The sequence below is a fragment of the Hordeum vulgare genome, chromosome 5H (assembly GCF_904849725.1).
Source record: "Hordeum vulgare subsp. vulgare chromosome 5H, MorexV3_pseudomolecules_assembly, whole genome shotgun sequence".
Taxonomy (NCBI): domain Eukaryota; kingdom Viridiplantae; phylum Streptophyta; class Magnoliopsida; order Poales; family Poaceae; genus Hordeum; species Hordeum vulgare.
In genome coordinates, this window is record NC_058522.1 from 541292242 (window position 1) to 541304713 (window position 12472).

At 54.6% G+C, this 12472-nt stretch overlaps 1 protein-coding gene across 1 annotated transcript; it reads right to left on the reverse strand.

Annotated features, from left to right (window-relative positions):
* Positions 1–7251: 7251 nt before the first annotated feature.
* On the reverse strand, positions 7252–11585 carry LOC123452566 (SH3 domain-containing protein C23A1.17-like). The gene is made up of 5 exons (XM_045129237.1): positions 10304–11585; positions 10114–10215; positions 9168–9278; positions 8947–9088; positions 7252–7647 (listed from the first exon to the last, which is right to left on the reverse strand). Exons 1-4 carry the CDS (start codon positions 11096–11098, stop codon positions 8948–8950), a joined length of 1149 nt encoding a protein of 382 aa, XP_044985172.1. The 5' UTR covers positions 11099–11585; the 3' UTR covers positions 7252–7647; position 8947.
* Positions 11586–12472: the final 887 nt, after the last annotated feature.

The following is a 12472-nucleotide window of genomic DNA, read 5'->3' on the forward strand; positions in this document are numbered from 1 at the left end:
CGCCTTGGAAAGGCCCTCGATGAAGTCCATGGAAATATCCGCCCAAACCTGAGACGGCACCTCCAAGGGCTGAAGTAACCCAGCCGGTCTCAGGGTCTCCGTCTTGTTGCGCTGACATGTCTGGCAAGACCGAACCCAGTCGCGGACGAGTGCGCGATCACCGGGGATGTAGAAGTCAGCGCGAAGACGATGGAGGGTTTTCTGCACACCCTCATGACCTGCCGAGTGGGCGAGCTGGAGCACCTGGTGACGGAGATCATCATGCGCCGGAACAAAGATCCGGCGCCCATGGAGAAGCAGTCCATTAGTGAAGCGCCAGGGCTCCTCAAGGTCACCGGCCGTGAGCTGCTACTGAAGAAGAACGACGTCGTCGGCTGTTGCAGTTGCGCGGCGGATGTCGGCGAAGAGGCCGAACGTCGGCCCAGATCGGATGCACAGGGACACCCCAGCGACCTCGTCGGTGGAAGGAGCGAGATCGGAGTCGCGACGGGACAGCGCGTCGGCCACGGTGTTAAGGCGGCCCGGACGATACTCGACGGAGAAGTCGAAGCCGAAGAGCTTGCTGATCCACTGGTGCCGCGGCACAGTCGACAGTCGTTGGTCCAGTAAGAACTTCAAGCTGTAATGGTCCGTACGGATGTGGAAGACCCGTCCCCACAAGTACGGCCGCCAATGGCGCACGACCTGCACCAGGCCAATGAGCTCCCGCTCGTACGCCGCCAGCTTAAGATGGCGCGGAGCAAAAGGCCGGCTGAAGAAAGCAATGGGCCCCTCGCCCTGATGAAGCACGGCGCCGAAGCCCACGCCCGACGCGTCACAGTCCACCACGAACGGCCGGTCGAAGTCGGGCATCTGGAGGACGGGACCCGTCGTGAGGGCCCCTTTGAGGGCCTCGAATGCCGCTGTCGCCTCGTCGTCCCAGGCGAAAGCATCGCGGCGGAGCAGCCGCGTGAGAGGTGCCGCGATGAGCCCGAACTCCCGAATAAATTTCCGGTAGTATCCTGCGAGGCCGAGGAACCCGCGGAGAGCCCGCGGCGAGTGAGGCGTCGGCCAGGCGGAGACAGCTGCCACCTTGTCGGCGTCCATAGCCACCCCGTCGGCCGAGATGACATGGCTGAGGTAAGCAACAGTAGGTGTCCCGAACGAGCACTTCGAGCGCTTGAGGTGGAGGTCGTGCGCCCGAAGCTCGTTGAAGACGATGGCGACGTGCTGGAGGTGCTCGGCCCAGGTGGCGCTGAAGATAAGAATATCATCAAAGAAAACAAGCACAAACCGCCGTAAGTAGGGTCGCAGAATGTCGTTCATCAGGGCCTGGAAAGTCGCCGGGGCGTTGGCGAGGCCGAAAGGCATCACCAAGAACTCGAAGTGGCCATGGTGGGTGCGAAACGCCGTCTTGGCGATGTCGTCCGGATGCATGCGCACCTGGTGATAGCCCGACCGGAGATCGAGTTTGGTGAAGAAGCGCGCCCCATGAAGCTCATCCAAGAGCTCGTCGACCACCGGTATCGGAAACTTGTCCTTGAGTGTGAGCGCGTTCAGGCCGCGGTAGTCGATGCAGAAACGCCACGTGCCATCTGTCTTGCGGACGAGAAGGACCGGCACGGAGAAGGGTGACGTTGAGATCCGGATGATGCCCGCTGCGAGCATAAGGGCACACTGTCTCTCCAACTCATCCTTCTGCAGCTGAGGGTAGCGGTAAGGTCGCACCGCCACGGGAGTGGAGCCCGGAGCAAGGTGAATGCGATGGTCGTATACCCGAGCAGGTGGGAGTCCCTGCGGCTCGTCGAAGAGGGCGCTATGTTGCTGCAGAAGTGGATCCAGTAGAGGGTGCTCGGTCTCGGAGGAGGCGGCGGCTAGCTGAAGATGTGGCACGGCGGGCGAAGCGCCCCCAATGCCGTCCCACCGAATTTGGCGTCCCAGCCGCCAGAATGTCATCGTGAGGGCGTCGAAGTCCCACACGATGGGCCCGAGGGTCCGGAGAAAGTCCACACCGAGGATGAAGTCGAAACAGCCGAGGTCGATGCCGGCACAGGTAATGGAAAAGTGTTCGCCCCCGATGGCGATGGGAACGTCGCGGGCGAGTCCATGACACTGGAGGCGGTCACCGTTGGCCACCGTGATCCGAAGGCGCTCCCCGCCCGTGGTTGGAATAGCTAGACGACGCATGGTTGCCTCGGGCAGGAAGTTATGAGTGGAGCCCGTATCCAGCAGGGCCACCAGCTGCTCGCCATGGATCGTCACGGGCAGCAACATGGTCCGCTCATGACGGATGCCGGCGAGGGCGTGGAGAGAGACGACGCAGGCCGTCGCCGTAGAATCTGCGGCCGTGTCTGGTGCGTCGGTCGTCTCGTCCGCCTTGGTGTAGTCGACCGTCTCCAAGTAGAAGAGGCGGGGGCAGACATGTGTCGGCGTGTAGGGCTCATCGCAGTTAAAGCAGAGACCCTAACGTCGACGCTCCTGCTGCTCGGCCGGGGACAACTTGCGGAAGGTCCGTGTGGCGGCCGGAGGTGCGGCCGTTGCGGCTGGCGGAGGCCGGCCCGGTGCTGGAAGGGTCGGCGCGGGTCGACTGAGCTGGCGGCCGCCCCGTTCGGGCGGTTGCTGCAGTGCCTGGGCCCGCTGCTCGAAGGCCCGGGCGTAGTACATGGCAGACTGAAGGTCGGGGGGTTCCCGGAGCTCGACATCCACGCGAATATGGTCCGGTAGGCCACCCACAAAGAGCTCAGCGCGCTGAGACGCGGATATGCCTGGCGCGTGGCATGCCAGGGCTTGGAATCGGTTGGCGTAGTCCTGGACCGTGGAGGTAAACGGTAAGCGGCCGAGGGCTGCCAGTCGGCTGCCACGGATGGGGGGGCCAAACCGGAGAAGGCAGAGCTCGCGAAATCGGTCCCACGGTGGCATGCCGCCCTCGTCCCGCTCGAGGGCGTAGTACCAAGTCTGGGCAGTACCACGGAGATGATAGGACGCGAGCCAGGTGCGATCCGACGCGAGCGTCCGCTGCCCCCGAAAGAACTGCTCGCACTGGTTGAGCCAGTTGAGGGGGTCGTCCGCGCCGTCGTAAGTGGTGAAGTTCAGCTTCGCGAACCGAGGAGATGTCGGCCCGCCGTGTCCGGGGGCCGCGGATGTCGGTGGCATCGCGTATGCCGGGTCGGGAAACTCCGGGCGGTAGGGCGCCGAGCTGGAGGACCGCTCGAACGGAAGAGAGGGCGCCGGGTGTTCCGGTGCCGGGGTATAGATCGGACCCGAAGATGATCCGGCTGCCCACGCGGGAATCGGCGATGGCGATGACGGGAACTGCATCTGGTGCAAGGGCCGACCGGTGGTTTGGGGCGCTGGAGGTGCTGCTGTCGATGGCGGTGGCGGCTGCTGGTGCGGCGCCGGAGCCTGCGCCGTGGTGGCCGATAGCGATTGGTGGGGCAGCCCCCCCCAGCGGCGCGGTGGTGGTGGCCGGCCACACCGGCCAGGGAGTGCCCGCGGCGTGGTAGTGCTGCAGCAGCAGCTGCGGCGGCGGCGGCGGCGCCCCTCCGTGGAGCGGCTGGAAGGCCGGGGTGGCCCACGGCAGCGACGGCGGCCCGTAGGTAGTGGGGGCGACGCTCGGCGGCGGGGGTTGGGTCCCAGCGAGGTAGAGGCTGATGCCTCGGACCGCTTGGACAAGCTCCCGCAGGGTGCCTGACATCGCCTCGGGCGAGAGTATGGGGAGCGGCTCCTCCGCGGTGATGATCGGCACTGCCGAGGGAGCGGGCCCGGACGTGAGCGGCTGCGGCGGCGGGGCGGTGGTGGTGGTTTGCGGCAGTGGGGCGGTGGTGGTGTTGAGCGGCGGCGGTGGTGGAGGGAGCGACATGATCAGCCTGGAATCTCTGGATACCAAATTGGTAGGACTAGGGTTCCTACCGGGCCTCCGGCGTAGGTTGTATGGGCAGGGAGGAGGGGAGCGAGGGCTGGAGCGGGCGCGCCGGCGGGATGGCGCCGTCGCGGCTAGGGTTAGGTGCGGCGGAGGCTAGGGTTCCGGCTCCTTGGAGAGCCGGGCAACAGAAGATAATATCTTTATTGCTTGATCTCAATTGATGTCTTACAACTAGTATTTATAACTCGAACCTAAGATAACTTTCCTAAAGTAATTTACCTAAGATAACTTGCGGGCCAAGCCGCTAATATTAACGCCCAATGGGCCTACGCCGGCCATAGGCCAAGCCGGTCATAACAGAACGGCAGATCCACCACCTTCGGACCGACATCCTCGCTCCAGAAGAACCACCTCGCCCCGGCCGCCAACGCCGTCGCGAATAACCACGAACGCCAGCGACAGACTGAGAAACTAATCTCGCTAGATCTGAAGAACGACGAGAAGACCAAGCTGCCGATCTGAAGGACCGAGCAGCACACGTTGCTATCAACTCCAAGACGCCGTCGTGAAGGTCGCCGCCAGTGTGGGAATAGAGTTGAAGCAGATTTATTTACCCGAACGCCGCTCCCACCACTCCAACGACGTCCCAAGAAAACACTAGACCAACCCTAACTACAAGCCGGCGTCGCAGCGCCGTGGTCCCCACCTCCTCACGTCGCCGGAGTGGGCAACGGAGGAGGCAGGGACCGGTGGCGGCCGGTGTCGTTGGGGGCAGTTGGATCGCCTGGCGATCGCCTTTCTCTAGCGGGAGAGGTTCGTCGCTGTTATGTGGATCCTCGTCGAGGTGGGAGTAGGAGGTCCCGTTGGAGCGTTCGCTAGGCTGGCCTTTGGGGTTCCACAGGCCAATTTCTGTATCGTGGCATCCCTAGCTGTAACCTGTATAACAACCGCCGTCCATCGGGACCAGCCTTGGCGAGGAAAGGGGAGAGAAAGCAGATCGGCGCCGGCGCTGGTACGTACAACGTGCTTCTTTCTCTTCGATTCGATTCCTCTGTGGATACGTTTGGGACGAGGTTCGGTGAGTCCGGTCCCCGAGCCGGATGTCATCTTGGAATCTGAATTCTGTGCAGATCTACCCACCGATTCAAGTCTTTGCCCGATTCTTGTGCGGATCGACATACAGATCGACTCGGACCGTGGGTATATATATATAGCCTGAGCTTCTTCTACCAAATCACGTCGATTCCGCCGAACGCCATTTGTCTAAGCACAACCTGAACGGCTCGATGAAGATCGCCGATGTCAACATGAAAATAGAGGCGCTAACAAATCACATCAACCTTGGACGGCGAGGAGAGGCGGGGAGTATGAATGCGGGGGACAAGAAGAAGAAGAAGAAGATTTTCCGTGTGCCGCAGGACGAGCTGGATGAAATTCTTTCGTATCAAGTGGCGCCCGCTTGGCTGAATGCGGCTAAACGCTGCCCCTGGGTTGTCGCTGAGATGGAGAAAGTCAAGGAACGCTTTCTCGCCGGGCAGGAGAAGATGCGGCGGCAGTACGAGACCCTAGGCTACGCCACTTTTGAAGCAGAGGTCACCGACGATGAGCAGGAGGAAGAAGTAGCACCGACGACTCCCTACGAGGAGAAGGATGAAGCATCAACGACATATTTTCATGAGGAGAATGACGATGCAACAGGGACGACTCCTTATTATGAGGAAAATGATGAAGCATCAACGGCAACTTTTCATGAGGAGAATGACGATGCAGCAGCGACAACTCCTTACAAGGAGAAGGATGAAGCATCACCGGCATCTTTTCATGAGGAGAATGACGATGCAGCAGCGACAACTTCTCCTTGGATCATTCCGCGGGGAAGAGGTCGAAGAAGATTTCGCCCAGGAGTCGTCAAGCAAGCAAGCGGTATTAAAAAGATAACTTAGGAGTTGTTTGACTTTGACTTTTGGAGTTTGATTTATAAGTCAAAAAAGTATTGTATCTATTTATGTGTTTTGGTTGTGGCTCATACTCAGCAATATTCAGTCATAAGCCCACAATCCAAAGCCAAAAACACGTAAATATGTGGTTTTACAACTTACAAGGCAAACTCTAAATCTGAAAATTAAGCCTTACTAAGCATCACATTAGACGCGCATAGTTGTTGTTTTTTGGTGTGTTGGAGTAGTTGGTTGCAGTTTATGATAATGTACCATGCATGTCATGTTTTTATAGCATTTTTTGTTAAAGCTAGATCTGATAATTCCTTTGGTGGACATGATTATAAGTATCCAGTGAAATGGTGCCGTCGTAGCCCTACCCAGAGGGGAGGGGAACTGCGATGCACGACCCTTGGATAATCTGCCATGTTCGGCTGTTCCGATGCCTCACGATGTGCTATGTGTTGTTGTTCCAAGATTCAGTTCAGAAACAGCTTCTGAAACAAAGCTTCTGAACTTGCTATGTGATGAGTTCTCTCAAGGCTTTTTTCGTCCGTTCAAAGTGATAAGATTATACCATCCATTTGCTCAATATAAAAAGTTTGAGCCGAACCAGTAATGGAAATATTAATCCCGGCAAGCTGCATACAGAGGCAAAGAACAACAGAAGGAAAATAAAATAAACTTCATGCTCGTTTACGTGGGGCACATCATCGTTGCTAGTTAGCCTCAGGATACAACAAAGAGACAACTATCTTCATACGTGGAGATAATTGTTTCTTTTGTCGAATTGAAATTGTGAAAGAACTCCAGCAAGCCAAGGCCTGAACTGAAACCATATATTTTATTGAATCTTTTCTCTGCTAGATGAAGGATTAGCTTCTTCTTGCCTTCTTGTTTTGCTCCACGTATCATGTTATTTTGTCAAAGAGAAAATGTGAAAAAAAACCCAGCACAAGGCACTGTTAAGAAGGAAAAGGAGCCGTCGAACTTCACAGGCTCTATCTCGTACATATTCTCAGATTTCTTCAACCAAATTAATAAAGCACAATGGACGATAACGCTTCACAACATGAAACATCCATGGATTATACGCCAGAAAAGCACGATGATTGAACCAGATTCTATAGTACCGAATAAATGAGGAACAAAGTAGGGAGGGGACGAGAGAGGAGGGACAGATGCTACAGAATCAAGCATTCAGCTGGGCCAACACCGCTGCCGTTCGCTGGCGGCGGCGGGAGAGACATACAGCACTACATTGGCGCTATCATCTGCTCTCCCCGTCACAACCATTGAATTTCATAATTTTCAAAGCAAAAAACAAAAAAAACATTCACAGCCATTGAATCAATTCTGCAAGAGCATAGCCAATGCTATTCGTTCTTGAACCCAAATTCAACTGTACTGTACCAGGACTATTTTTTGATTGAGCTCCGCGTGTTATCAGTTTGACACCTGAACCTGCAAACGTTAGATGCACACACACTCTGTATTGATTGAGATGTTATCAGTTCTGCCCTGTATTGATTGAGCTCCTGTCCTGAAAAGATCACATCCCAGGCGAAAAGCAAATCAAGCCAAAATGACCTGCAAATTCTTTGTTGCACACAAACTCTGGAACCTCTCTGTGCGTTGACGATCATGCAACAAAAAACAAAATCAGGTAAAAACAGCCACACACACACACACCCAACTCTCTGTTATTCATACATGATCTAGTTGCAAACTTCCCTGTACCACGTGTATGCAACCTACTTTCAGTTTCTTAGATCTTTGCCCTCCCTGAAAAAACCTGATTGTTTGCTGAACTTGATGATCACGCGCTGTTTGTGCTGTTTTGATTGTTTGCGGCCTTGCACCTGGCGTCTGCAAAAAACAAAAACAAAAAACAAAAACAGAAAAGGGAGTTAGTTGCTCAGAAAACACACATAAAAGTGGTTGGCTCCTTGTTGTTTTCTCTAAAGTGTTTGCAAGTTTTAAAAGTATTTGCATAGAATTTAGAATCTTAGCTTGCCACCTGAACCTACAAACATTAGATAGAATATCATTATGCACGAGAAGAACAGTAGACTGAAGAATGCAAACATTGGACACAAAAAATATGACCTACTGGATTTGTATGTGCCAGTGATACTATTGCAAACTGTCGCAAGTACATACACGCATGCTTTCGGCCACAGGCATCTCCTCTGCACAATCCTACAGTTTTTTAAAAGCCTCTTTGGTTGAAGTCATAGGAAATGAGATGACATGGATCTCAATTCCTATAGGAGAAGAAATTTCAGGTTCATAGGGTAGGATTTTGAGCTAAAAGAATTTACCTTTGAAATGTGAAGGATAGGAACCAGTCCTACATAGGAATGGGAATCCATTCCTGCAAACCAAAGGGCTCAAAATGAAATTTCCTATAGGAATCCTATCATACAGAATTCCTGCAAAATTCCTGTAAGGAGGCCTAAAAGTAGGCAGTGGCATGTACCACGGACAGACTACCAAGCTAGTATGGCAAGCACAACACTCCACAACAACCAGTGCAATCTAAGCACACGAAACAAGCTAGCTAGAGCTCCTGATCATGCATGGAAGCATTATCAGATCTAGTATTTGCAGTATTTCTTTTATCTAGGCATATGGATCAAGCCAGTAACTGGTTTGTTGAAGCAGAGAAAGCTCATCCTGATATTTTCAATATTCCTCTCCAAGTATTTGAAAATGGTCATTTGACTGGCTCTAAGGTGCTAGATCCTGACATCCATTATATTCATTTCTGCAGTTGATAAAAAAAACACCCGTACTTTCCGCACCTTGTTCATGATGTCATGCACCTCAAAAGTCAGGCTAGCTATTTCTGCGTAGTCAACAAGCTAATTGACCATTGTTATGACTTCTTTTAAAAGGGCAATCTAAGAAAAATAACTGGAAACTTTGAACGGTCACGTAATATCAGGAAACCCCGATAGAGAAGCTGATAACCAAAGACACAAACAACTATGCACTAAATAGCCCAAGCTATGAGCTGTTGGCTATGTATGTACTACGTGCTCCCTCCGTCCCATAATATAAGAGTGTTTTTGACACAAGTGTCAAAAACACTCTTATATTATGGGACGGAGGCGGTAGCAACCAAGATTAAGCATGTAGATACAGAGTTAAGAGCCAAGAAACCTTAAGCACCACAGCACCAAACTGCCTTAAGATCCCATTCGGCATCCTCATCCATCGAGCGCTTGGCAGCTTCCGTTTCTCCATCAATCAGCTCCAAATCCAATGAATCCAGCAGTCCCAGAATTCTCCTGTCCACAGCCATCTGAAAATATAAAAGCGTCACACGAGCTATCCCTGTCAGATGTTTTCTGAATGCAATACAAAGATATAGTATCGCTCACAGGGTTATAGATGGAAGGTGCCGTAGGCAGCGGACGGAGTGCTGGTGGAGGGTCGGTGGTCGTGGGCTCTGTGGCCGGCGGGAGACCATGAGCAGATAACCGGCGAGTGAACTGCATGTACAAACACAATTTGATGCTTATCACAAAACAGATCAAAAACGCATCAAGTCATTGGTTTAGACAGCAGATGGGCAGGTGGGTAGATCTGCGCAACCAGGATGCTGAGTGGTGGAAGAAGGCGAAAGAAAAGTATTTCCATTGCTGCAGGCTGCAGCCACTACTTTTTTTTTGCTCAGCCACTATTTCTTCTACAGTATTAACATGTCCTTGCTCTTTTTGTAATTGGATATTCCAGGCCGTGGCAGATTCCGAAGAAAGAAATTCACAATGAAGAGGATCTTAAGGAAACACATTATGAGTGATGGAAGTGGTCATTGTTGTCCGGCAACCAGAGTGTTGCCATAACCACTGGCGGAGCTACCTTGTGGCCGAATGAGCCATGGCCCGCCCAGCTTTTGTGCAAAATTATAGAACTGTACCTAAGGCCCAGGACATGAATACACAATGCTACAAGGCAGCAGCCGAGATTTAGCATCAAATTCAGCCCTGCCTGCCCAGTTTCCTGTTTGTAGCTCTGCCACTGGCCACAACCAAGCACTAAAAGCAATTGATACGATAAATTTTGACGCTGGGAAACAAAGATGATGAGACTGAAGTAGCTAATTCTCCTATTAACCCAAAATGCAGGAGCCCAACAATGCTCATGGATGGAAATGCCAAAACCTCAAGACTCCAAAACTGGTGCAAGATCAGCTAACCAACTTGGCTGAGAATTCTCAGTCAAGTTTCAATTCTTATACGAAGAAAGAAGAAAAACATAGTCACTGATGCGATAGACTTGCTGGTTCAATGCAAGGAGAGCAATACATGGATGGAAGTTACTCACGGGGTTAGCTGTACGTGGCGGCAGTGACGCGGGGGCAGTGACGCTGGTGACGGGTGCTGTGGCCAGAGGGAGATCGCGAGCATGTACACGTGAACCCAAGAGCTGCACAGAACATATCAAATCAGTGTTCGCACAGAGTAACAAGTGGTTCAGACAGTAGATGGCAAGTGAGGAGATGTGTGAAACTCACCATGCCGTCGTAGTTGCAGGGCACAGGGGTCGCGGTCAAGGGCGCCGTGGGCGGCAGGAGGAGGGCGGGTGCAGGGGTCGTGTGTGAGGATGCCGAGGCCGGCGGGAGGAGAGCGCGCTCATGCGTCATGTACCAGGACGCCGGGGCCATGTACCAGGGCACCCAATCCGGCGGGGGAACGCCGGGCGCAGGGGCGGTGGTCGAGGGCGCCGAGGTAGGCGTTAGGAGGACGGGCGCAGGAGCCGTGGCCGAGGGCGCCGAGACCGGTGGGAGCAGCACGGGCGCAGGAGCCGTGGCCGAGGGCGCCGAGACCGGTGGGAGCAGCACGGGCGCAGGAGCCGTGACCGAGGGCGCCGAGACCGGTGGGAGGAGGCCGGGCACAGGGGACGTGGCCGCGGGCGCTGTGGCCTGGGAGGAGAGGCGGGGCGGATGGGTCATGTACCATGACGCGGGGGCCATGTACCAAGGCACCCAATCCGGAGGGGGGACGCCGGGCGCAGGTGCGGTGGGCGAGGGCGCCGAGGCCGACGGGAGGAGAGCGGGCTCGGGGGCGGTGGGCGAGGGCGCCGAGGCCGGCGGGAGGAGAGCGGGCTCAGGTGCCGCGGTCGAGGACGCCGAGGCCGGCGGCAGGAGACCGGGCGCAGGAGCAGCGATGGAGGACGCCGAGGCCGGCGGCAGGTGAGCGCGCGCAGGGCCGTGGTCACGCGGCGGCTGGCGAACGCCCCCATTGCCGTGGTCCTTCCGAGAGGCGGCCGTCGGCCGGCGCCCGACCTTGAACCCGCGGGAGCGAGCCATCTCCGAAACCCTAGCCGTTGGCTGGCGCCGGTGGTGGGGAAACGCGGGGAGGGGAATTGGGGATGGGTGGGTTTATCTGTGGACCCACCCGTCAGACGCCCAACGTGGCCCTCGCCGGGCCCTCTGTCAGCCCCACGCGCTCCCATCCGTTAGCTGAAGAACACAAGGACCTCTTACAAGAACGGATTCCATCATACCACTGCCTCCCATCCCATGGCTCGTTTGGACGCGGATCTCATCTTGGGCTTTGGGGCTAATCGACTGAGACAGCCAGGGGAGGGGGCGCAGGGGTCCAGCTTGAGGGGGAAGCTCTCTTGTGGATGGATGGAGATATGGCTCCATGGTCAAGCTGTCTTCCATGGCTGAGGCTTCGAAGGGAAGAGAGGAGGAAGAAGAAGCAGCAAAGACTAAAGAGAGGACGAGCTGAGCTGAACTGAAAAGGACCGGAGGCTGTAGGTCTGTGGTGGCTACTGGCTCAGTCAGTATGACCGAGTCAAGTGAGTGGCCTGGCTGCCCCTCGTATTCAATGGTTTATGTCTTGGTCGAATGGTCACATCAGCGCCGGTCTTTTGTTCGTTCGTCCTCTTAACATCTATCTCGTTTAGAATTTGGATTAGACAATGTGTTCAACGTCCACGACTCATTTTATATTTGCGCGTACATTTCAAAAATAGATCAAATCAATGATCATGCTGTCGTTCAAAGTTCATGTCGGTTCCATTGTCAGCGGCGGGCATACAATGTCAGCTTCAGAAAACAGTTCATACTGACGCACTTGCGAGCGGCCAACACACATGCCAGCAGACAAAAAGGAACGGGGGTTCGACCACGCCATCGTGGCTGTGATCATGCCAACACGCTTACCAGCATACAAAAAAGATGGCGCTCGACGGCATAGGTCACTCGTCATCGAACTTTTGCATGTCAGCTTGCATCTTCTCGAACCACGACCTCTTCCTTGGCGACACGGTGTTGAGATCTAGCGAGAGCCACTTCTTTCCCTTGGTCTTGACATTGGCGGCCTCGATCTCTAGCATCCTGGCTTGCTTCTCCGCCTCCATCTCAAGCATCCTCCTTTAAATCTTCATGAAGGCGTTCATTTGTCGATGCTTCTCCTCCCTTGAATCCTTCTTCGTCATCATCCCCTCAACGGTTGCGATCAAGATGATCGACGCCGCATCCCGCTTGTCCTCCTTTTTAGAGTTGGTCTTTCCCCGCGGTCATGGCTTCTCACCCTCCCTAACCTCCTCCATGGCTTCCTCCCCCCTACGCTGTGAGGGTGGCATATTGGAGCTTGAATTTCTCCTCATCTTTGATGATTCTCCAACAATAAGAAAGGTTGAAGGACTTGCCTTCATGTTGGGCCTTGAATGC